General features: G+C 41.6%; 1 protein-coding gene across 43 annotated transcripts in view; it reads left to right on the forward strand.

Moving 5' to 3' along the window:
- Lmo7 (LIM domain 7) overlaps positions 1–23,350 on the forward strand; it is a 202,866-nt gene extending 179,516 nt beyond the window's left edge. For 17 of the 43 annotated variants that reach the window (XM_017599750.3, XM_039093527.2, XM_006252397.5 and 14 more), the window contains 15 exons: positions 158–319; positions 1,286–1,473; positions 2,391–2,451; positions 4,064–4,120; positions 6,253–6,278; positions 6,571–6,675; positions 7,268–7,360; positions 7,737–8,170; positions 8,935–9,000; positions 11,731–11,783; positions 14,154–14,367; positions 17,786–18,061; positions 19,727–19,835; positions 21,242–21,344; positions 22,552–23,350. In XM_017599750.3, the coding sequence (XP_017455239.1) occupies positions 158–319; positions 1,286–1,473; positions 2,391–2,451; positions 4,064–4,120; positions 6,253–6,278; positions 6,571–6,675; positions 7,268–7,360; positions 7,737–8,170; positions 8,935–9,000; positions 11,731–11,783; positions 14,154–14,367; positions 17,786–18,061; positions 19,727–19,835; positions 21,242–21,344; positions 22,552–22,574 (1,970 nt within the window). In that variant the 3' untranslated portion in view covers positions 22,575–23,350. Of the gene's footprint in view, positions 1–157; positions 320–1,285; positions 1,474–2,390; positions 2,452–4,063; positions 4,121–4,266; positions 4,470–6,252; positions 6,279–6,570; positions 6,677–7,267; positions 7,361–7,736; positions 8,171–8,934; positions 9,001–11,730; positions 11,784–14,153; positions 14,368–17,785; positions 18,062–19,726; positions 19,836–21,241; positions 21,345–22,551 lie in introns of those variants that run through there. The other 26 variants (XM_063274459.1, XM_039093523.2, XM_063274445.1 and 23 more) reach the window with 11 other exon arrangements.
- Positions 23,351–26,458: the final 3,108 nt, after the last annotated feature.

Genomic DNA, 26,458 nt, shown 5'->3' on the forward strand with positions numbered 1-26,458 from the left:
TATGATATATTAGATATAAAAATATCAGTGTTGCTTCTCTGCTGGAAATGAATAGACCTTGCTGAGATGAAAAAAGTCATTCTCTTTCATTTAAAGAAACAGCAGAGAGCAGACTGCGGGTTTCTCTTTATTCAACCGTCCCCTTTACGTTGTTTAGGTAGCCCAGCAGAATTCTCTCAGCTGCAGGTAGATGATGAAATTCTCGCCATCAATAACACCAAGTTTTCATATAAGGACACAAAAAAGTGGGAAGAAGCTATGGCAAATGCCCAAGAAACTGGAAACTTAGTGATGGATGTCAGGCGCTACGGAAAGTCCGGTGAGTTCCTTCCCACTGTGTCTGGCTTTCTAAATAGGGAAACCCAACTTGGGCAGATGGTTCTAACAGTTGGCTTCATTAATCCTCTCCCCATCCCCGGTTTACATAGCATTGTGCTTTCAATTATTTTGTCATTGTTGTTGGGACAAATCATGAATGGTGCCTCTGAATATTCTTTCTGAAAGTGCTTCACTAGCAAATCTACTGAATTCGACACCATTCGACGATTTCTGTAATGGATCTGGCTGAATGCAAATGTCAGTCAGAAGCAAATGTATCTGCACCTGGGAGTCACAACTATTCTTTCTACTTTAGTATAATGTATTCATTACTTGAGCTTCATGGGACCTTTATGATCACAAAGCTGAGCATTAAAAATGGCACTGTGGGGTAGGTAGTGATGCCTCACACCTTTAGTCCTCGCACTGGGGAGGCAGACGCAGATGGATGGATATCTGAGTCTGAGGGGAACCCTGGTCTACAGAGCGAGTTCCAAGTCAAGAACAGCCAAAAAGAATGGCCACCCAATTTCCTGTTCTCTGTAGTATTTAGTTATACCACTGTCCTCAAACTCCCAGTGGCTCTCATAGCATTTTAATCTGCTTCTTTCACCACTGGGTTTCTGTGTCATAGGTGATGGTTAGGTGGGAAGGGGGCACTGATTCTCTTCAGACCTGTCAGTTTCTGGTATTGGCATGTAACATGTAGTCCCAATTTAAGAAAAAGAATCAGCACATTTGCTAGTTTTCTTGTTACTAACTATCAGAATTTTTAACCTTTGTATCATGGGAAGGTGGTCTGCTGATTAAAGCCCTAAAAGTCTCTGTGTCATTTACATGTGACTTGATTCATCTGTCTGACTGTACATCTGTCTGTGTACATTTTGTATCTGTGCATTCAGTAACTGTCTTCTTTCCACTTTACTGTCTATGTTTGTTCATTACTTGATCTTCATGTGCCAATCAGACTGGGGCAAAGACCAACCTTCCCAGCCATTTGTACAGCATAAAACCCTCAATCTTACCAGTGTGGCTACCAAAATTATAGGTTCACCCGAAACAAAGTGGATCGATACAACTTCAGGAATTTACAGCACAGAGAAGTCTTCAAGTCTATCAGTGACAACTGATTTCTCTGAAAGCCTTCAAAGTCCTGTAAGTAGAACAGAGTAACACTAGAGGCCGTACGTACGTGGGAAAGCAATGGTTTGTGAAATAGTTTTGATACTATATAAAACTCTATATATAGAGTTTGGGCATACTGAATATGTAGACTAAGGGTAGTTTTGAAAATACGTTATTAGTAGCCTGTCATTATTGAGTTATGTAATGGTAACGACATCCCATCATGCTGTTCTGCAATGGCATCATCACAAACCTCTCTCAGACCTGTGGGGATGAGAGAGAGAAATCGTGGAGAACCGCGTGCTATAAATTATCTATCCTCTCTCTAGTCTACTGGCAAAGTGTGCACCGTGGAGCCCTCTTGAAGCATCTTAAGTCCTATGTGGTGAATCTGATGGGCTGGACTGCTTGTGTAACTGAGACATCATCATCAGTTTCATGAATTGATTCAAAAAGTAGAATGCATGGAATTTCAAAATGTGAAAAGCAATATTTTTTTCATACAGTTTTTGAAAAAAAGTTTCTATTTCTAGTCAGAATTTTTCATTTTCAGTTGATAACTTAAACTTTGACCTGAATAAGCTTGTCTAAGGAAGTATTAGTACTGTTTTGAAGGAGTTAAATGTTAAAGAATCATAAAGGGCTGTTTTGCTACGCATTAGTATAAACCCAGCGAGTGAATGACTGTTTTATCTATTATGCCTCTTAGAATATTAATGACTGATTAAACTTATAGTCGTCTGCCTACAGCTAGTCATGAATCCTTTCACAAGTATAGGAGAGTAATGAAAAACATTAAGATTTTACTACACATAGCTGTGAGGAATTAATCAATACCCTGAAAAACTCATCTTGTTTAAAGATATTTTTCCCTAATGAGAGATATATTATTTGGACTTCAGAATGTTAATTAGCTTTTTTTTTTTTTTTTAAAAAAACCTTTCCAGTATTCTGAATCCAAAGAAATCAATGGAATTCATGAGGAGAGCAACGCCTTTGATTCAAAAGGTAAAGATCACTCTGAAATTGCGTCTGTTTGTTCCACATGGCAAGTCATAAGCTCAAGATCTGCCGTAAAAATTAATATCTGAAAGTGGAGGAAAATTGGGACGCACAGCAAGTTACAACCAAGATTAGCATGTAGATGCCATGGCGGCCATGTTAGAGGGAGTCAGTTCCAGCGTGGAACGCTTCAGGAGCTCCAAACAAGTTCAGCAGCCCGCTCGTTTGCCCGCTCGCTCGGGACTCTGGGTATCTGGGTACCTAAGCTACCTGAGAACAGGTTTTCCCAGGACGAACAGCTTCCTGGCTGTGGAGTATTGGCAGAAAGTTCTTCGTTAAACACAAAATGATGAGGCTGCCCTTCACCCCCCCCCCCATTGTTCTAAAAAGGACAAATGTTTAGGGAGCCGATCACCAATGGCAGCAACAGTTGAGGGAAGTCACACTTGTCTTGAAAAAGATAGCAGAGTGTCCAGGGCGATGTTAGAGTTCTCGCTTTCTGCTCTGACTATCCGGAAATAATTTAGCTACTGCACGCTGCGCGCTATTCCTTAGACAGGCCAGAAAGAGCTTTCGGGTCCGTATAGGCAGGAAAGAGAGAGAAGCTACGTGTCTTACCCCTGAGGCCAGGCCTCTTAGAGTGGGGTTGTGCTTGCTTTGGTGACTTCAGACATACTTTGGCAGTTCACAGATACTTGAAGAAAGCTGATCAAGATGTATGGATCTGCCTTTTCTCAGTGATTATTATCTCCGTCCTTCATTTCTAATGATTAGAAGCTGAGACAGTTTCACCCTTTATCTACATAGTTTTAAAGTAAGAATTGCTTATGTCCCTTCATGGTTCTAAAATCTAAGGAGTCCCAGTTCTGTTCTGCCAGTGACCGGAAGAGTAGAGTCAACTGATAGGATACCTGCATGGAGACCATGGGACCCTATGCTACTTGAGGGTTGTTTAGTTAAAAAAAAAAAAAAAAAAAAAAACAACCAAAAAACAAACCAACAACTTCCAGGTGGAAGACCCACCTTTCCAGCTTGTCCCACAGTCTTGGGACTGATCTGTGGAAGAAGTCCAACTACGTTTTCTTTACATGAATTAAGAGGGAAATAATACTTAAAGTGCATGTATAAGTTCTTAAATGCCACAAAATATTTTAATTAGACATACCTTAAGTTTACCATTTGCTCTATATTTTGTGCTGCTTTTGTTGACTTCCCTAGATACTATAAAAAATTTTCTTTATCACGTTGTAAAACTCCTTTGATAGAGATAATTTTTAGGTTGATTAACCTAAACAAAAATTGTTTCCATTTCTTGGAAGCCTTGTTGTGCCTTAAGATGACAATGGTGTGCCTCCCCTTGCTGTGAATGTACAGCATTACCTACTAAAAATAATTAATCAAGTATTTGTTCCTTTTACTAATTTGAATGTAGCATAGACTACTAAAATATGTGTGTTTGCCTCAAAATACTCTTTATCTTCAGTGGCTACCAGCTTTGTTATTTAGAAAAAATAATATTGCTAAAGACTGGAAAGGTATAGCAAGGGTCATTTAATTTACCAGTGGTAAGAAATTAAAAATGAATGACATGGTATTTATTTTCTTATTTTCCAACTAGCATCAGAATCCATTTCTTTGAAAAATTTAAAAAGGCGATCACAATTTTTTGAACAAGGTAAACCGCGAAGCTAAACTATTGCTGGGCTTTCGTGATCTCCTCTCCCACTCCAGCCTTCTGTAGTCTGTGCTCCCAGGCACCAGTCTCTTTCCATCGTGCCGTTGTGATCCAAGCAACATAACCCATTTCCCTTCTTTCCCCAGGACCACCAGGCTTTTCTTACAGCTCATGGGTCTACCTCTGTGGTAATGGGGCTTTGCGTGTCCTTTGTCTAGCTCTCCAGGTGTCTCTCTCTCTCTCTCTGTCTTTTTAACCTTGTGAAAAAACAAAGCAAAACTACCGAAGCACTGAGACACACGTGTTTTTCCACTGGGTACCAGTAAGACACGAGGGATCTCATTTCCAGGTTCCTGCTTTCTGTCACTTGCACAGCATCTTTGTTAGATTACACCAACATAAGTTTGGTAGACTTCCAAAAACCAAACCAAACCAAACCGATCTGGTTCCGGTCATGGGAAAGACTGTTCTTGAAGAACAGAGTTGCTCGTTGCTATGGGAGGGCTGCCAGTGATGACTCTGTGGATGTCAAAGGAAATTGAGTGGGGATTTGGTTGCATCTAAACCTAGGAGCATTGAGAAACCATCTATGTTGGTGTAACTGCATGGGCTGCCTCGTGAGGTGTGATGCATGTGGCTTCTCTTCATCCTCACATCTGTCTAACCCTCTGTCTCCTGAATGTGGTTCCAACTCTGTTTGGCTCTGAAGAACTTAAAAGTAACATGTAACATTTTAGTTGCAACGTCACAGGAGATTAACTGTTGCCATCTGAAATGTTACTATTTCTTTAAAGATTAACGAAACATTTCAAAAGTTGCTTTATGATACCTGCTGGTTTTGTGTCTGTTGTGTTTATTACCAAATATTCTTCTTAAGGTAGATTAAGTTTCCTCTCAGGCCATAAATAGAAGGAACTTATTAGCTGTGCTTGGTGCTTTTGATTTATAGTTTTTATTTTGTTTTGTTTTTATTTTTTGTTTTTTACTAAATGTATTTTCTGTGGCTATTCAACTGAAGTGTTAATACACATGCAGTTCAATTGTCCAAAGCAAAATAATTCCTTGTCTTTATTCTAGTTTTCTCTCACTTTTCTTCAACGAGCTATTTTAGGGACGGACATTTTCCTGAGTCTTAGGACAACTTAGTTATAGAAGTGAATAATTTGTGACTGCTGAGATTTCAGGAAATTTTCTAAATACTGTGTAAATAGTATATTTTCTGAGATTTTACTTTTCTAGAATTGCACAATGTGTTGACACATATTTATATAATCTCTCTGTAAAAAAGGGATAAGCAAGCCATCCTCGTGTAGCCATAGTTAGCTCCAATGCCAAGGCTAGGAAGGAAAATTAAAAGTTCAAGGCCAGCCTGGGTTAGATAGTGTATAAATAGTAATTAAAAAAAAATGCTGGGCAGGGGAATCCACACCTGTTATCCCAGCACATGGAAGATGGAGGAAGGGGAATTCAACGTTCACAGTCAGTGTTTGCTACACCAGTAAGCTTGAGATCTGCCTGGGTTTCATATCTCAGAAAGCAACAACAAAATATAATAATAATAATAATAATAATAATAATAATAATAATAATAATAGTACAGTACCTGCTGGCTTACACATCAAGCTTGAATACTTGTGTTTCAAATAATACAAGAGATAAAGAAGTCTTGAATTTTTTTTCCTTTTTTTTTGCCATCACATCAGTCAGAAAGCTGCTCATAAGCAAAACAAACAAACAAAAGAAAAAAAAGCCCCCCCCAAAACAAAGCAAAACAAAAACAAACAAACAAAACCATGGAAAATGATCTACTGGGATTGGGAGGTGTTCTAATGTTTGTGTTCTTCCTCCTGTTGAGTCAAACTACCAGAGCCTGTTCAGTTTAGTGAAGCCTAGCACTGTTCCCAGAGTGAGGCACCATGGGTTTCCTCTGTTATTAAATTTGAATTTGGATGATGAGTACAGAAGGGAGAGAAGGGAAAGGTGGCTACATTACACAGAAGACTGATGTCACTTGGTATACTGGCAGGGACAGCTAGTGGTCTAATTCAGTGGTGAAAAGAATTACTTTGTAGCAATGGAAACTCACGTTGTGTTGTTTTTCTTTCTTCCTTCCTTGCCGGGCTGCATTGCAGGAAGCTCTGATTCTGTGGCTCCTGATGTGAGTATTAGACTTTTGCAGTTGGTAATATGTAAGGGAAGTTTGGTGGGACTGGATTACTACACAGTAACATTTCTTGCATTGTCTTAAGATGTGTCAACGTTGATCAGATTGTCATGTTCTAATGCTGGAAAGATTGACGTTGATGTGTGAGACCATGTCTTCGCCATTAGGGTTCAAGCCAGCGTGAGATGAATGATTGTTGAGTGTGGACATGTTTCAATAGATGATTTAGTGACGTTATGTTGTTCTGTATTTACATTCTCTTGTACCATTTACATTCTCTGGTTAGCTTCCGGTTCCAACCCTCAGTGCCCCGAGTCGCTGGGCTTGGGATCAAGAGGAGGAGAGACGGCGGCAGGAGCGGTGGCAGAAAGAGCAAGATCGCCTACTGCAGGTAGCGTCACACAGCCTGAGGCAATCTGAGGCTGGGCTTTCGTCATGCTCTTCTGGCTGGTGCCACTCAGTGTTGAGAAGCAAGTTTGAAAGAAGCAGAACCAAACCATCATCCTCATCACTAGCAAATGCTTTTGTGTCTTGTGTGCAAAGTTTGCACTAACCCTTACTTGGTGATTTTTAAAAACTATCAGGCATTAACCCTTATGGACAGTCAGGGTTAGGGGTTAGGGGTTAAGGGTTAGGGTTAGGCCCAGACTGTGAGCACTTGTCCTTGTTAGCATTAGATGAGATCTGGTTTGCCATCAGCCTCCCTCATCCTAGCTAGAGGCCTTGATAAAGCTGCATTGGCAGTGAAGCTTGGGCACAGGTCTCGCCCCAGGTGCCTACTCTTTCCTGACATCTATATTTTAACTTCATGTAAGACCTTTCTTTCTTTCTCCCCCCCCCCCCCCCCCCCTTAGGGACTAAACTGATTGGTCATGTGACAGATTGATATGGAGGTTTAGAGACAGCAAAATTGTTAGTGGAAAACATTCTGCTTCCCTTGAGAGGGCAACCTTGGTTAATCATTGTGCCATATTTCCTCACAGGAAAAATACCAACGTGAGCAGGAGAAGCTGAGGGAAGAGTGGCAGAGAGCTCAGCAGGAGGCGGAGAGAGAGAATTCCAAGTACCTGGATGAGGTAGCATGGAGCTCGCCTTGTTCCCATCCTTCTCTGTGCCCTGTTGGAGAACCTATCGAAGAACACCACACCCCATTTTTCCTAGACACACTCTCACCTCTGTAGCTCTTTGGAAATATACTGAATTCGAGTATGGTAGAAATTTGCTTTGATATTTAAACTCTTCTAGTTTTTCTAATGTAACATCAAGTAGTTATTCCTTAGAATTTTGGAGTAGCCTTTCTTCTCCAACTTAGACCTCAGCCACGTGGCACCTTTTTTTTTTAAGTGCTGTAACTATTTTTTGCTTGCCATTAAACTCATCTACAGCTGAATCTATACGAAAGGATACAGAGTCAGACGGTGACATGTTTTCTTTCTTTTCCTGGCTTCCTAGGAGCTGATGGTCCTAAATTCCAACAGCATTTCCCTGACCTCCCGGGAGTCTGTGACTGCCTCCTGGGAACCCAGCTGGAGTGAAGGGTCCAAGTCTCTGGACAGGGAAGGCACCCGAGCCGGAGATGAGGACCGGGGACAGCTGGAAGACGATGCTGTGTATGAGGACCAAAGTCAGAAGCTGCAGGAAAGGCTCATGCTTGAGCATGAGAAGAAAAGGAAGGAGCAAGAGGCTCAGGAAGAGGAGCTCCGGAAGCAGCGGGAAGCTGAGGCTCAAGCTCGGGCTGAGGCAGAAGCCCAGGCCAGGGCCGAGGCTCAGGCCCGGGCAGAGGCCCAGGCCCAGGCCGAGGCTGAGGCTAGAAAACGAGCTGAAGCACAGAAGCTCCAGGCAGAGAGGGAACGAGAAACTTCGGTCAAAATATACCAGTACCGGAGGTCCGTTGCCATAGATGAAAGAGCTGCCCCCAAACCAAGGAGTTTTAGTAGCTGTGGCTTTGTTTTGTCCACCCTGTGTGTCTTTCCCTCTCTGCCATCTTTGCACAAGTGAATCAAACAGTTCAGCGGAGCCTTAGAACCGCAAACAACCATCGTGCGCCTTCAATTCCCTCAGTTCTTGCATGGCTTCCTGACATCAAAACTCCTTGCCAAAGCCAGAAAGTTCTATCTTGGACCTTTTAAGGTCTTAAACCTTTTGACTCTTTCCTGGTTTACTGTCTCCTTTGTTTGCTTGCCTTCTGTGAAAATTACAGCCCTCTGCCTTGGATTTCAGTATGTTCTGGTACCTCTAAAAACGACTTCCCTCACATATGTGTGGCCCACTTACTTGATGTAAACTCCCCTTAGCCTTCCAGAATACCTGATTATACCCCCCTCACCATTTCTTTCTCCACCGCACCACCTCAAGAAGATGTATTGCAAAGCAGCAACTCTTTAAACACATTTCTGTAGCCCTATATTACCAGAACACATTGTTCCCACCCACCCCAGTGAATACTTACTCAGTGAATGGGTGAGCGGACATGCAATTAGCAAATGCCTATAGATCCATTTTCTGTAGCAACCGATTGAATTGCATGTCTAGATCTTAAGCCATAAACACAGTTTACCTAAAGAGACCAGGATACTATTTCAATATTCCTAAAGTAAACGGATGTCTTAAATTTCAATATTTTAATAAAAAAAAATCCTTACTTTTTTAGGCCTATTGATTCCTATGATCTACCAAAGAGAGAAGAAGAATCTTCAGGGCTGCTTCCAATTGACAGGTGTGTGGACTATTTCCTTTTACTTGGGTGGTCCTGGTTGGCTTCAGAGGAGTGCTCCTCACTTTACTCACTATGATTTGTAGAGGGTGTAGCCCTCAAGGGCTTGTGGAAAACAAAGAAAACTTGAAGATTTTTCTTTGTATCTGTTTTTGCTGTGTAACAATTACCTTTAAATGTAGCTTATGATTTTGTGGCTCAGCATTCTGTGCTGAGCTCATTCATGAACTTCTGGCTGTTTGGGCTTGGTCCCACATCTGCTGCTAGTTACCAGAGACCTAGCTCTGCTTTGGGGAGTTGGTCAAAGTATCTGGGGACATGAGAGTGACAGTCTTCAACATCCTCTAAGCCCGTGAAATCCTAGTACATGATGGACAGGCAGAGAAGAAATAGAAATGAAAATAGTCCCCGAGACACCAGAGATCTAAGTTATTGTTCAAACTAAAGTCAAAGGCAGTTTCATGCTAGGGTCATATGTAAGTGATATATGTTTGCAATCTCAGAATTTAGGAGGCCCAGATAAAAGGATTTATTCGAGGTCAAGGCTACCCCCGAACAACATAATAAGCCAAGGTTACTGTAGGCTACAAACCAAACCTTATCTCAAAACTCAAAAACAAAAAAGTCCAACCATCCAACCGACCAACCAAGTAATCTCACAGAGAAAAAGCTATATTATTCTCCTTCCCTGTGGGAGGAGTTACTTTATAAGAAGAGTAGACATCAACAAAAAATTGTTCTTTTTTTCAGTCATTCAGAACAATGTTTTAAATTAAAAGTTTGAGAGAGTGTCTCAATAACTACCCCAGGCTTGCCCAGAGCTCACTATGAAGCCCTGGGCTAGCATTCTTCCTTCCTCCATTTTCCCAACCTTTGGGACTACAGATATATACTACCTTATCCAGGGGACTGTTTGCTTTAAAAGCTCATGAAACGTGGCTCAAACTTACCAAAATAATGATTATGTTTTTAGGGCATCTGATGAGAATTGTGACCTCTTTTTTAGACAGTGTGGTGGGAACCACCGGTCAGGTTTAGGCAGGAAAATAGGACTTTAGCCATTAGAAAAGAAACATGTGTTTAAAGTTTCCTAAAGCATTAAGCTCTGATATTTTCAAGGAATTAAAAAAAAGGTTTGCAGCTTTGACAACACTAAGGACTTTTGTGTAGTCCTTGTATAAATACCCAGTCTGTAGGATTGTTTACCTCTGTTTACCGAGCTGACATACTTCCTGTCAGATGCTTTCTTTCTTTGTTAGGTATTAAGGAAATAGGCACATTTACCTGTGATCAGGGTGAGTGCAAAGCTCAGAGGAGAGGAGGAAGAACAGGAATAACTAGAACCTACAGTAGCTAGAGAAAGGCCTCCTGATAAACGGCCTGAATATGGTGAACCTCCCAGAGAACCTAGAGATCATGCAAATGTCCCCTTCCCTCTCACTTCCCATAATTCTCAGTGCAACTCTATGGAGAGTTAACAGCTTGCTAAGAGCCTCAAGATAAGAAAGTCTAGGAGGCACCCCAGTATATCAACTTTCAGAGTTCAGACTTTCAGGCATTGTGTGCCTGCCTAGAGTGGAGGTGGTGAAACATTAACTAAGAAAGCAATCAAACCAAGAAAAACCAAAGACAGGTCAGAATTATGATACTAGCACTTTGGAGACAGAGGCAAGGGCATCTGTATACATTCCAGGCCAGCTTAATCTACATCTGTCTTTTAAACCTGTGACCAGATTCATAATGAGGGCATATATTCTATACTATTATGTTACTCTACTGTATAATATGATACTATAAATAGTACTATATATAATGCATAGCATACTATGCATATTACATACTGTATACTCTAGAGGCATTGGGGAGTGCAGGCTAACACCTGGTGGCAAGTGTTTTCTTGTAATACCTTGCAAACACAGGTATAACTATTGACAGGTAAAGCCGCCTGGCAGTTATGGCATATTATCATGCATTATGGGTTACTGTGTAGGACGTAGATATAGATGGTATGTACACCTGTGTATGTATCTATGTATGTGCATCTGTGCCTGGTGTTATTGCTGTTTCTGAAGCTCACGTAGTTTAGGAGAATGAGGAGATGAGGCCGTGTACGTTTAGAGACCTGGAAGAAAATGCCATTTTCAGAGTAGCTCGTATAGTCCGTACTACGCCTTACTATCTGTTTGGAATGCCAGCATAGCTTCCAGCAAATGGGTGATGAGTGCTCTGTGGCCTCATCACGCCTTAGCCATTCTCATCTTGATGCTGGGCAGTGTGGAGGAGGCCAGTGTGGAGGAGGCCAGTGTGGAGGAGGCCTGTGTGGAGGAGGCCAGTGTGGAGGAGGCCTCACGACTGATTCTGGGTGATCTGGTGGCTGGTGCTTTGTAAACGTAGCAAAACTGAGATCTGGCTGGAGCCAGCATGGGCAGGGCTGCTGGGAAGTCTCCATTGCCTTGGGAAGGAGAGATGTGTAAGGGTGTGGAGAGAGTAGAAAGTGGATGCCTTTAATTCCAGCACTCTCGAGGCAGAGGCAGGAGGGCATCTGAGTTGGAGGCCAGCCTGGATTACAAAGCCAGTTCCAGGTCTATGCAGTGAAACTCTGTCTCAAACAAACAAAAACAAACAAACAAACAAACAAATAAGCTAGGAAACAACAAACCAAACCCAAACCATCTTTTTTGAATGAAAGCAAAAATGTCCTTAATAAGACATATTTAATCTATTCTGTTTTAGGAGTAAATCAAGATCTACTACAGAGCTGAACGACCCCCTCATAGAGAAGAGTGGTAAGTGTGATTTTTGTATTACTTATTTGTGTGGTCATATATTATATTTGGTATTTTTAATTGCAGGACACTTTAGACACATCGATATTAGATAGTTAACATGCTTTTTTGAGTATATCTGTAATAAAATAACTATCTTCTGTTTATTTTGGCTCTCTTTTTGATTTTTTTAAAAATTATTTTATGTGCATTGGTGTTTTGGCTGCACGCATGTCTGTGCATGGATGTGGAATCCACCAGATCTGAACTTACAGACAGATGTAAGCTACCATGTGGTTGTTGGGAATTGAACCCAGCTCCTGTGGAAGAGCAGCCAGTGCTCTTAACCACTGAGCAGTCTCTCCAGCCCTATTATGGCTTTTGAATGGGCATTTGAATAATTAAGAAAATGTATGGGGACTTAGCAAAGAGAAGTGTTGACACAGCTTTGCATAATAGACTTCATCTGGCCTTGAAAGGATGAGGACAGAAAATAGTGCAGAAGACTTAAAGATTCCATATAAACTTGAAATCGTACATGTAAATGGCAAAAGGTCTGAAAATCCAGAGTGAAAGGAATTCTTCTTTCATTTCGCAAAAGTCGCTTGGAGCATGATATAAAATATGGTTATTTTACAGCCTTACATGACTGGAATTACACAAGTGAGGTAAAACCTCCAAGCAGTAAGCCTCATTTGCATAGGGTTTGCATAAGGGAATGCATAAGCAAACTACTGGTTAGTTTTTGCACCTGAAGAAAGGTTCAGGTGGAGCTTGAGGCAGACAGACAAACTTTGGCTTCAGCCCATCACTGACCTACCTGTAAGGCAACGCAAGTCTCCGATGCTAGCTATTTCTGCTTTTAAAAAGGAAGAAATAATAACAATCTGCGTTTTATGTGTTATCTTTAACCGAGGGGGGGGATTTTGTAAGAAAACCATTTTGTATTCCCTCTTGGCCTGAGTGGCCTGGTGGCAGGGGTTTGTATCTCTGGTCAAAGCTCATGGAGGTAGGTGCCACTGGGATAGGTGGCAGTATTCTTGCTGAAGTAGGCTCTGCAGTGGTCTTGGCCCTACTTAAGTTGCCAGCATCTTGGAACAACTTTCCCTTTAGGAAACAGCTCTAAATTATCATTCCCCCTCTCTTACGGTCAGTATCTCTGTTACTCAGCAGATATTTCTAATGTGGTCCGCTGGTCTTTGGGTCTTTTTGGTCTTTCCTATTTGGAATTCCCAGCTCTTCTCTCTTGAACTCAGCCCCGAGCTATTGCTAACATTACAGATTAAGTACACTCGTCTTGGTGACATACTTTTAGCATGTGGAGTGAGACCCAGTCGATAGTGCAGTGTGAGTGACCCTCTGAAACACCTGCTCATTCTCCTGGTTTTGGGTCTCACCTGGATAGTAGTTCCTATATGTTTTCTTTCCTTTGCTAGCCCCAGGTGTTCCAATTAGCAAACACTAGAAATTGTTACTTAGTTGATGAGATGACTTGTTTTACACATTAGCCACATGAGGATTGTTATTTAAATGAAAAAGGTTTAATTTGAATGTGAACATACTGATGTTATGATTAATATACTAAGTGTGGGTATGTATAAAAAAATTTTTTTTGTAGCCCTGTTCATTGCTTACTTGGGAGAGCTACCTAGATAAGCTAAATATTCTGAAAGTGTGGTAATAACAGTGATTTAGAGAAGAAAATTAGTTAAAATTTTCTTCTTCAGTCTAAAGCAAGGACAATACTTCCAGGCTGTGTGTGTGTTTTACATAAGTAAATTAGTCAACAAACCCTGGGGGTGAAAGCTGACATAATTATCACTAAGAAACTTAGTTATATTACAGTTGTGCAAATTTGTTAGCGCACAAAAAAACTTGATATTGTTATGGACCACTTTTTTCCCCTTACCAGGGCTACGTCAGAGACTGAAAAATCCAACAGCACAGTCAGGACTTAACTCTGTGATTCACACCATGAACACTTAGCACCATGCAACTAGAGATGTGTGCATTTGTCTTGTTTCTCGCCACGTTTGGGGGTAGGGCAGAGAAAATACATAGGAAGATTGTGTTTCCCTACAGACTCTTCATAGCAATGAGTGCACCTGATTGAAGGAAAGAGGAACTAGATAAACATTTTTGAGGTCCGTAGGGTTTGGGTTTTTTTTTTTCTCTTTGTAGGCAGCCTTGATGGTTTTCTTGTGTGCATCCCAATGGATATACTGGAGCTTTCCCTAGTTGCTGTCTGTTCTGTAGACATCTCCCTGAAGATGAATGGCGTCAGCACATCTGAATAGTGTTGGGTTTAAAGTTGCACGTCTTTGGAGACGGATCCTCTGTCATTTCTTGTGTACTTCTAACAAAGTTTCTCATATTTTTTTTTTAATTTAGGAAGCAGCAAATATTCAGATCGAATTGGGACCACTAGCTTTTCACAAAGGAGTTCTAAGAAGGATCAAGGCCCCTCGGAAGCGGAGTTGGAGAGACAGCAAATCCTTCAGGAAATGAGGAAGAAAACATCTCTCCACAATGACAACAGCTGGATCCGACAGCGCAGTGCCAGTGTAAACAAGGAGCCCATCTGCCTGACTGGGATCATGAGAAGGTAAGAGACAGTTCACCATCACTTCCTCTTGGCTGTGAGGCAAGGTCTCATTTGTAGCCTCCCCCCATCCCTCTTTGAGAGACAGACAGAGCCAGAGAGACTCATAGACACATACACACACACACACACACACACACACACACACACACACACACACACAGACAGAGAGACACAGAGAGAGAGAGAGAGACAGAGACAGAGAGAGAGAGAGAGAGAGAGACAGAGTCAGAGAGACAGAAAGACACACACACACAGAAAGAGAGAGAGAGGGAGAGAGAGAGAGGAGGAAGGTCATAAAGACAGAGAAAGACACACATAGACACAGAGAAACAAAAAGACACAGAGAGAGAGAGAGAAGAAGGTCATAAAGACAGAAGGACACAGACACAGAGAGAAAGAAAGACACAGACACACACACACAGAGGGGGGGGAGAGAGAGAGAGAGAGAGAGAGAGAGAGAGAGAGAGGTCATAAAGACATAGAAAGACACACACACACAGACACAGAGAGACAGAAACACACACATACACACACACACACATACACACAGAGAGAGAGAGAGAGAGAGAGAGAGAGAGAGAGAGAGAGAGAGAGAGGAAGGCCATGAGTGCTATTCTGTGTGTCACAGTCAGTTGTGTCTGAACCCTCTCATTTAAACAGACACCAATGTTTTGAAGTGGGCACAGTTACTCTATGTTACTCTATTTTTCTCTGTGAAGAAACTGGTTGAGGCAGAGAAGCTGCTGGACACGATCACATCACGGACAGATTCTAAATCTGCATGTTGGATTTTGAAGTGGGATTCAGATAGTTAAGTACACATTTGACTCTTGGGTATTAAATTTGAAGAGAAGAAAACCTACTTATAGTCATAATGAGATTAATGGCTAGGTCGGAATCATGATAATTGGATTCACAAAAACGTGTGAAAACCTAATTTTGTAACTTTTTAGATGGTAAGTATGTAGATATGAACTGGAGTGAGTGGGTGGGCATTTTAAGAGCCTGTCTTGGCACACAGTACTGCGGTTACTCTGTTCGGTGTTCTGTCAGCAAAGCTACTGAGACTTTATTTATAACCTGTTTCAGATACAGAACTAGTTGTTTCGATATACAAATAATTGATTTAAAACCCACAAGGCAATCCTAGTACCTTCCTGTGTGTTTGTATTTGCATCTGTCCCTCTCTGTATCTGTAGCTGAACTAGACAGGTCGTGTGAGTAGATAGTTCATGGGAAACAGAAACGAAATCGGCAAATATATAAAAATCAACACCACTGTCAAACGGTAACATGTCCTTCGGCTTATGAAGTTTATACGGTGTTAAGACACTGATTTGAACTAGTACTGGCGATGCATAAGAAAATAAGAATTCCTTTCTCCGACAGTTTCAATCATTTTTTTCATGGTAAATTAAAGCAAAATATACATTTCCTTACCCCAGGCCTCTCTCATCTGGATTTTGTTAAATAAGCATACAAAAATAAAGACAAGGGCACACACTACTGGCAGTGGTGAAGAAAACTAAACCAAACCAAAAAACCCAAACCACCCCACCCACAAAACACGGTATCATTCCTAAAGGTGCGCCTAGTTGACAGCAGTACAGCCATTAGACTCAAGTATCAAAAAGTGCAGGTCGCACTGTGTGCGCTCACCACCTCAGGAGGTAAGGAGGCCTCTTGTGCTTTAGGGATGGAGTAAATTTTGTGTGTCTTTTCCTTATTTAAATAAGCACACTAAATTGTTGTTGTTGTTATTATTATCATTTATTATTATTATTATTATTATTATTATTATTATTACTACTATTAGGGGTTGCCTGGTCTGTTCCTTGCCTGGTGTTGGCTTTGGCACTTGAGCAACCATAGATTTAGAGTTGACATTTTTTTCTTTTAAATAAAAGAGATAGTAATGGTTTGGCTGCCCCCAACCCCAGGTCTCCATCATGTATTCACTGTTTCTTTAATGACTCTGAATGTGTAAAATGTCCATGGGTTAGCACTGTATGTCTTAGCAATGCACTGCACTTTTGAGCCTTCCTGAAGAGGTCCCAGGGCTCAGCAGGAGAGAGCTCTTGGACTGTAATCCCCTTCCCACACAGCTTCGGGAGCTGCCTCCTGCTGTGGTACTAACTTTCAAAGAGGAATCTTTCAGAAGACAGTTCCGGACATGAAAATGCTTATCACTCTCCATATATATCATATATTTGCTGGTGCCCTACACTTTAAAGTAGCCACATGGTCAAATCCAGCTTTAGTGGATGGCACTGGACAGGAGAGCAGTGCATGGTTCTGTGGGCACAACTGACTCATCCCATGATGAGGCAAGACCAGGATTCAGGATCTTCTATGTTAGGTGTTGCAAACGTTACAGTGTTGTAATAAATAAAAACCATATTGTTTCCATTTTTGAGGACTGTTACATAGTACATAGTATATACGCCTGTATTAATGTACATATGCAAATTTGTACGTATGAGTTATTATTTCCTTCCATATCTGAGAAAAATCTGTAAGGACACACAATTCAGGGTTGCTGCTTTGCAGGATTAGGGCGGATATGGAAAGAAAGTAAGGGAATAAGGACCCTTTGCCCACTCTCAGAAGACCCTTCTGTGCTTCTTGACCCACTCCCTGTGGAGAGTTATATTGTAACGCTGCATTGCATACAATGTTAAGCTAAAAAAAACCCCTCTATTGTTTAAGCTTCTGGCAGGAAGAAAGACTTAAACACACTAACAAAATCAACAGTTAGAGAGGCATGCACAATCCAGAGCTAGCTTTTGTAGAAGAGCTAATCCTGTATTCAGGGTATCTTCTATTTCCTGCTATGTGGACACTGAACAGTTGCTGACACATAGGACTTGGGGTGGCAAAAGGGAGTGTCTGGGAGGCAGGCCTGGGTTGCAGAGGGTTCAGGGGACTTTGGTTTGAAGCCAGGGCCTCAACCACGAACTCCTGATCTGGTCAGGGTAACTTGTGTGAGATTAAAACCACCCTTGTACTGTTGTGTGAAAATTAAGTGAAATACGTCTGTGAAAATACTTCAATACTTATGTGCTTAAAATGTATTTTCTGGTTGAATTTTAAAAGACTGAGGTTTCTATGTCTAACCTGTTGTTTAGGGATGACTGACTGCTAGTATTAACTTTTCTTTAAGAAGTCGTTTTCTTCCCACTTGATACTTGGTCTTTTGTCTAAGAACCACTCCAGATAAGGTTATTGAATATGAAATGCTACAGTACCTCTAGTGTAGAATGATTTTATTGTTAAAGATATATGTAACTGGAACTAGATTAGTTGCAGCCCAGAAAATACATAAAGGGGGCCTTACATTGACCACCATGGTGCGTCTGTTAGGTGACCTCAATCTGAGTGACTCATGTTACTCCTGTGACCACCTCCTGTGTTTCAGAGGGGAGTCTCTGGACAATCTGGATTCCCAGCGGCCAGGATCTTGGAGGCAGTCCTCCTGGCACAGCCAGCCTGCAGGAGTCTACGCATCTTCCTCTGTTCAAGACTTTAGTCGCCTGCCACCACAGCTGTTGTCCACGTCAAACCGTGCCTACATGCGGAACCCATCCTCTGCGGTACCGCCTCTAGCTGGCTCAGTGAAGACCTCCCCGGGGTCTCCCTCTCCACGTAGCCATTCTCCTTCGATGTCACAGTCAGGCTCTCAGCTACGTAACAGGTAAGGCCTCTTGTGCAGTCCCCTTGTCTTAGTTTTATGGATGTTCCTTCATTGAAACATCCCCCAAATGACCCAGTAAAGAAGAAAACCAAGTCCTCTTGAGTGCATGGAATTTGGTGTTTCTGTATCAAAGCCATTGAGAAGGCTTTCTCCTGCCTCTGTCTGCTGCCTGCCCAGTGTTTACAGATGTCTGGTAAAGGTACTGAAGACCGTCAACATGTTTGCATGTTGGAGGCTCTCTGTTGCCTGTGCTTTTTGGTCAGTGTCTCAGATGGTAGATTTGTCTGGATATATCACCATGTGGCATCGCCAAATGATACAGTGGCTCGAGAATGCTTGTCATATTTATGAGCGAGAGCAGTATTATGAAGTGTTGGACTTTTAATGGCACTGGAATAGAAATTCATTGGAATGGAATGTGAAAGAAAGTCATGATAAAATGGCGGCATAGCAAACTGATTTTTTTTTTTTTTTTAAAGAAACATCCTGTAGGTTTGATCTTGTGTTTGGAGTCTTGGATTGCTTTGTCTGTTACCTGATCTGCTAGCATTCTGCTCAGGCCGCATCACTTGGCTCCTGTAGTTCATGTGTTATATTGGGAGGTGGGAAAGTTAGGTAGCATCTTGAATGGCTACTTGCCTCTGGGCTATGGGGGGTGGGGCTGATGTTTGTGTGGGTTGTGTTTTCAGATGTGCACAGTCCTCTGTTGTGATCCTAAAGGAGTTCTAGTTTCCATCACAATTAGAGGTAGAAATCCATTTCTATTTGGATACTTTTTAAGCTGTGAAGTATTAGACTGAGATAAGAAAATACTTTCTATCAGTCCAAAATAATGTTACAGTTACCAAGATCCACAAAATATGTTAGGGTGTTGAATTAAAGGAGAAGGGGTGAGGAGGACTTACAGTCAGTTTCTTGGGGTTGATGGAATTTGCAGAAGTCACTCACTCTCCCACTGGGGCCCCATGTGTGAGAATAGGACAGGGGAGGGCTAGGGACAAGTCTTGGGATTTTCTGTGCAGGGAAGGTCTGTGTCCAGCAGGTGGCTCTCTTCTCCTCCAACGCTCAATAGCCACACCCCCCACTCCTTAGTGGGACTGTAGTACTGTGCTCCTTCTGGAGGGGTGGGACAGTAAGGATGAGGATGAAGGGTTGTCCCTTTAGCCCTAGGAAACCCCCATCCCGGGCTCATCTGCAGCTCTTAGGCAATGTGACGTCATTCTCAACAGAGGTGGAGTCAAGAAGGTGTTTAGATTTCTAACCAGAAAAATGAGTAAGAAGGGGTAAAAAGTAATTTAGAGACGGCAAACTACAGAGAATCAGATGGCCCCAAGGGTGGAATGCCCAAGTGGAATTTTGTGTATTGGCCAACTGAATTAGCAAAAGGATGTAAAAGATCAGAGATTCTGGTGAGTCCATTCGTAATCAAAGGGGAATGCCATCAAAGTCGCAAATGGACGAATCGCATCCCTAGGGCCTCCATCGAGACAGTGCAAGATGTAATGAAGTCATGCTTTAGTTGGCTGCTGAAGGTTTCTCTCCCACAGATATACAGATCCTTTCTTAAGTTATATCTTCGTTGCTAACAATGCTGAGTGTGACTTTAAATGCCAACCTTGCACAGCACAGGTGAAAGCCTCCGTTCCGTTCTTGTTCCATGTCTAGGTCAGTGAGTGGGAAACGTGTGTGCTCCTACTGTAATAGCATTCTGGGCAAAGGAGCCGCCATGATCATCGAGACCCTGGGTCTTTGTTATCATTTACATTGTTTTAAGGTGAGCCTGAGTCAGAGAGCTTGCCAGCCCGGCGGGCCCACCCACCATGCCACGCCCCGTCACGCCACGCTTTGCTTGGAGAACGCATGGCTTCTGTGAGCCCCCGGGGTTGCGGATGCGCCACTAACAAGCTTGGTGCTGTTATTTGTTGGTCTGTGCTGCGCTGGCATTGCAAATCGCTTGCTACTACTTAGTTCTCAAGGCTGGAATCTTCTTATAAAAGTCAGTCTGGAAGGCCCATGCTTTTTGTAGCTCTAATTTGCTAGGATTCTATAAATAAAATTTACAGTGCACAGTGTGTTCTCCAGCCTGCTGCCATGGGTAGACTTAGAATTTAATTTACCAGTGTTATTAGCAACATGGAGACATGCAGTTATCAGTGTCTCAAACGATAGCTTTTAATAGTGTCTGGAAGGAAAACCGCTGTAAATATTTTTACAATTGCACAGCCTGCTTACTCCTGATAATTTTTTTTTTCCTATATAGGAAAGGGTCAGGCTGTAATTCTTTGTTTTACAGTGTCTGCCTATAAACACACACCAGGTTTAATTTCTGGAACTCTCTTTGGGCCAGAAGAAAGTCTCCCCAGTTTTGATCCTGAAATTCCAAAGTTAGCAGCTTGCCTAAGCATGTATCGTATACATGTAGAGCAGAATGAGTGAAAACAGGGTTTGAAAACACACACACACACACACACACACAGAGAGAGAGAGAGAGAGAGAGAGAGAGAGACAGAGACAGAGACAGAGACACAGAGAGAGAGAGACAGAGAGAGAGAGACAGAGAGAGAGAGACAGAGACAAAGAGAGACAAAGACAGAGACAGAGAGAGAACAAGACAGAGAGACAGAGAGAGAGAGAGAGAGAGAGAGAGAGAGAGAGAGAGAGAGAGACGCAGACACAGATAGACAGACTGACAAAGGGGGAGAGACAGAGAACACCAGAGCACCCCTGAGGGAATACTTGCTCTACCAGTGATATAGAGACACAGGGAATGGTCCACTCTAGACTGGAATGCAAGAAATTCAGATTGTTTTCTCTCCTGTTCTTACATGTGAGTTAGAAGTCATTTCCTTGGAGCAACGAAGACTGAACTTCTTTAGGCCAATCATCAATTTGTTTTTAAATTTCTTTATCCCCTGGTTTATTTATAATGATCATCTTGGCTCTTAAAATTTGCTTTCTGAATTCTGAGTGTCTAATCCAGCAGGCTTGATTTAAATCCACTAATTACCTTTTGGCCTCCCCATCCCTTTGCTTTACTGTAGAATACCCAAGAGTTTTCCAGCTGCACCCTATAATCCTCTTGCCCACTTCTGTGTATCCCCCTCACCCCCTGCATCTCTCTTCTGAGAGTTCTCTGGCTTTCTGGAGTTCCCTAATTGTCTGCGTTCTTTTGCCTACCAGTGTGTCTCCTGTGAGCGTGACCTCGGAGGCTCTTCCTCCGGAGCCGAAGTCAGAATCCGAAACCACCAACTGTACTGCAATGACTGCTATCTCCGATTCAAATGTAAGAGAACAAATCAGAGAGAAAATTTCTTGTCTTTTGAGGAGACCACGGGTTCCTATGCCTTTCCCTGAGCCTGCAGGCTCTCTGCCATAAGATCCTGGGTTCAGGGACCATAGCCTGACCTCTTTAAAGAGGGTATGTAATGAATCCCAGCCACTTAGGAGGGGATCGTAGGGTCAGGAACTGGAGGGGCTTGTATCCAAAATCAGGACATTGATTGTGGGTTGCAAAGCTGCTGGAGAAACTTCTAGTGACTCTGGAGAACAAGATACAGGGTTAAGGCAAGTCCTCTGAGCAGACTTCATCTGCCTCCTGGTTTAGGCTTCATCCCCATTGTCAGCTTATATCCATCTCTAATGATAAGAACTTAATGCAATTTATAAGGTAATCGACTTTGCAAAAGCTTATGTTGCTATATAACCATGTATCCATGCATAACATTTTGAAAGAGAACCTTAATTTTGTTTATATGGTGTTTCAGTGTTACTGAATTAAAAAAAATTAAATGCTACTTTTTTTCTAAGCAGGAGTTTGAATATCATAAAGTGTAGGGTAGCATAACTCTGTTGTGTGTTTATAGCCTCAGCAAGACAATGGCTATTGATATAACATCACTATGAACCTTGATGCTGGTAACAGTTTTCTTCCTTGTTGTGAAAGGGTGTTACAAGTGCTATCCACAAACGTATTGCCTTTGAACTCAGAGGTATTTATATGGCCCCTCATGTGCAGAGTGCTTGGAAATGATTTGAACCGGCCAACTCTCTCTTATCTGTCAGCGGCTTCTCTCCTGGTTCTCCAGGCCTTCCTGGGACCCTGAAGTTGGGAGAAAGTCAAGGCTTGGGCATGGGGTCTTGGGAGTGTGTATGTGTGTGCATTTTTCTCTCTTAAATCCACAGCCAAGTATAATTGAATTTTTGGAATAATTGCCCATGCCTTTTCTCTTCTTCAGTACAAATAATAGAGAGTTGAAGGTTTTGGTTTTTGTGTTCTGATTTAGCAGTTCATTTTATACCCTGTGTTTTACAAATAAAGGATTCTAGACCCCAGAGGCTGCAATTGCCTACCTTTGTCCTAAGACTGAGCAGCCGGCAACTATCTCTACTTCACTGGGCCACTCTGAGTGATGACTGCTTTGTTCCCTTGGGTTTGTCATTCACAGTTCTGAGTCTGAGTGCTTCTCTCTCTTCTCTCCTTGCCTAATCAGCTGGCCGGCCAACCGCCATGTGACGTAAGCCTCCACTCAAAAGCACTGTTGCAGATAGAAGAGGAGACGGTGGTCACTGAGGCAGAACTATAAAAAATGGTGTATGTTTTCCCCTCTTTTTAAAAAAAAAAAAAAAAGAATAATCTTTGCCTCGTTAGATGACATAGGAACACTGTGGTGTTGGTAGGACCTGTATTTTTGTTGTTTATTTATAAGAAGGTAATTATGTGTGTGTGGGGGAAGAGTGCAGTATTTACCTTTTGAACTCAGCATCCTAAAAGCACAAGTGGGAAACAAAACAAAACTCAAGAACTTAAAAAAATACTTCTCATGCTGATGATCTGATGATCTAGTTTGACTTTTAAGTGGTTTTTCAAAGAGGGTATTTTGTTTCAATTTTTTTTAAGTTCTTAAACATTATTTGAAATAGTTAATATAAATATGTAATTGTGTTTGTCTATTATAATGTATTCTAAGTTAATGTGGAACCATATGAAAAATTTTCACCTAAATCCACCCATAAATTTGCTCTTTGTGGCTTTCTTTACCCAGAAATAATCCAGCTGAAAAGTGATTTTGCTTATGTAATGTTTTATTTGCTTGAGGAGGGCACTCTGTTTTCTTTACCAGGACTGTTGTGGCTAAGCAAATGCCAGTAGAAAAGCTGTTTATTTTCAATAATGAAAAATAATTGTGGTTTGTATACCGGTAATTTCCTCCAGAAACTAGTGAGCGTCTCTGTTCAGTTGCCTTTGTAAATAAAATTTGTGATGCATTTAAGGAACAGTTTTTAAAACTATTTATTGTTTCCAATTATTTAATGAGTTTGTGTTCTAAAAAGTATGTGGTGTGTGTGTGTGTGTGTGTGTGTGTGTGTGTGTGTGTGTGTGTTTGTGTGTATTTATCACAAAAACATGGGAGTCTGTGGCGGCCAGGGCAGGAGGCTGGATTCCCTGGAGCTGGTGGATGTGAGGTGTCCATTATGGGTACTGGAAACTGAGTTCAGGTCTTAAAAGAGCAACAAGCACGCCTACCTCCTCCTATGCTGCCTCTCCAGCTCCCCTATCATGCCTTTTAGTTATATTTAAGTATGTACACCTTTCTTATTACATTTTACATATTCTCACGAAGGTGCAATTGAGACAATACACAAACTGCATGTACTCATGTTTAGTGTGTCTAGCTTGACAAGTTTCGGTGTGTGTGACCTCTTGCTAAGCTATGACCACAACCCCGAAGATTCTGTAGAAAATTTTAATTTTAATCAATAATTTTAATTCAGATAATGTTACGATTTTGTATGCATTCCTACTGTAATGTGAGTGGCTAGCTGTTGCATCAGCCTTTAAAGATCTATTATTTTATTCCTAGGGAGCAAAATATCTCCAGCAACAAGAAATCTGGATCAAAAATAAGTAATATAAAACTTCAGTGAGCTTTGAATAAAAATATAAGGACCCTTGGCTCCTTGGTAAAAATGCAAACAGAGTGAGCTATGTTAGAGGAGGCTTAAAATACATAATAAAGTGTTAATTTGGGAGAGAAATAAAAATTGGTTCCAGAGTTTTCTGTTGCCGAGCAATTATTTTTATTTCCAGTTATTAAAGTAATATGTACATAGTCAGGAGATCTTGCCCAATTCCCTGTTTACAACATAGCTTGCAGCCCCCATCCCCAGTGAAAACAGCAGTTCTTGCACTCATTCTGCATGGGGATGTTTCTCCTGCTCTCTTAGCTGGCACTGGGTGAGCGTTCCATGATCTCAAACTCACTTCTCCTGTCTTTTCTTCATGCCTGCTACTCAAGTATTCTCCCCTAGGTTACACCCCTTGGCCTCTGTTTCTTTTTATTTATTTTTTATTGGTATTTATTTATTATATATACACAGTCACAGCTTTCACAAAGATACTTTTATTCAGGAGCACCACATGCTTTGTGCTCAGCCTTCCGGGTTTCCTCCTTTCCCAGACAATAGAACCTCCATTGCATATGAAATGTAGTGTCTACAAATAAGAGAAAGACATGCGATGTTTGTCCTGAGTTATTTTACTTTAATGGGATGGTTTCCATTTGCAGTTATTTGAGCTATTTTCTTTTGCATGTGTGTGTGTGTGTGTGTGTGTGTGTGTGTGTGTGTGTGTGTGAGAGTGTGTAGTGCCACTGTGTGTATATGTGTGAGAGTGGGGGGGAAGTAGGAAGGGAGAGGAGAAGGGGAAAGAGAGAGAGAGAGAGAGAGAGAGAGAGAGAGAGAGAGAGAGAACGAGAACACAGACCTGGTTCTCTTCCTCCACTTACAGAAATCAAATTCAGTTCATCAGTTCATTTGGCACAAGCGTCTTTACTATCCGAGTTACCAGCTGACCCATGTGCTCATTTCCTTAAAATAAGAGTTTATTTTTCTTTACGGCAAACAAAACTCTATTGTGTCTGTATACCATATTTTCTGTACCCATTCATGTGTTTGTGGACACCTAGACTGATTCCATAGTTTGATTATTATAAACAGTTGCAGTAAAAATAACCCCTTTGAATATCTTATGGGTGTATACACTCAGGAGTGGTATAGTTGAGTCCTATGGTCATTCTGTATTCAGCCATCTGAGGAACCTCCATACGGACTTTCATGGTGGCTGACTAATTTACATCCCTTTCAACAGTCCATAAAGTACATGATGATGCCCTTTCACCCACATAACCTCTTTCTGTGTGTGTGTGTGTGCATGTGTGTGTATGTATGTATATGTATGTGCATGTGTGCATGTGTGTACACATTACAGTTAGACAATTTCCAAGCTACATGATTGACTTGCAGAGGTAGGATTTCTTTGCCCTCTGTGTGGACTAATCTTGTAAGACAGAGAAGACCGATAGAGTCTGTGGCCAAGCAACTCAAAAGATGAGGTTGAAGAATCATTGAGAATCATCCCAGGCATGTGTGAGTGGCATTTTCTAACATTCACTCTGTTGTTACACAGTACTTACTATGCCTCCCTGCAGTGGTGGAAGTGTGTGGGAGAGGAGTTAGAAGGGATAGCTTCTTGGTCCAATATTCCTTAGAAGGTGTTTCCAATGGGGAGTGTGTGTGAACATAGTGAATCATAAAAGAAGCTTTTACTCAATACATATGTTAAAGTGTGAGACTTCTTTGATAAGGAAGGAAAGTTAGCATGAAAGCTAAATTTGTTCTAAGAATTTAATCTTAGTATTTTGCTTGAAATATTCCTCGATATCAGAGTGATTTCTAATCTCCAACACCAAAAGTGGAACTGCCTGAATTTCGGTGAGTAACAGTGTAATACTTACCTTTGATGGCTATAGCTGAGAGACATGGCTAATAGGGTGTATTATTGTTGGGGCTTTATTGTTATTTTTTTAATAGCACTTTTACATCCTTTCTTGCAATCTGGAAAAGGGATTAAAAAGGCATGCTCACACATGTCCCAATTCATGCCAACGAATATGGCGTTAAAAACTAATTCATTGGGGTTGGGGATTTAGCTCAGTGGTTGCGCAAGGCCCTGGGTTTGGTCCCCAGCTCCGAAAAAAAGAAAAAAAAAGAAAAAAAAAAACAAGAAAACAAAACAAAACAAAACTAATTCATTGCACAAATATATGTGTAGAGACAAGAAAGCAACTTTCAGATGATGTCTTTAAAAACATGTGAGCTCTGAAGCACATGCACACACAGGCCCTGGTAAAGGAGACCCGCACTGGGAGAGGAACTGAGTATGTGAAATCTTGAGAGCTGTGGTCACTGCACGAGTAGAGATGTCTTTGTGGCAGAGTTGTCACTTGATTTTGTTCAGAGCAGGTATGATTCTAACAGGTCAAGCATTTGGGAAAAATAAACCCATTCCTGAGTTGAGTCCCCGTCTCATGGATCTCTCTCCTTTGTGTCCTCACCCAA

This window comes from Rattus norvegicus, chromosome 15, assembly GCF_036323735.1.
Source record: "Rattus norvegicus strain BN/NHsdMcwi chromosome 15, GRCr8, whole genome shotgun sequence".
Classification (NCBI taxonomy): Eukaryota; Metazoa; Chordata; class Mammalia; order Rodentia; family Muridae; genus Rattus; species Rattus norvegicus.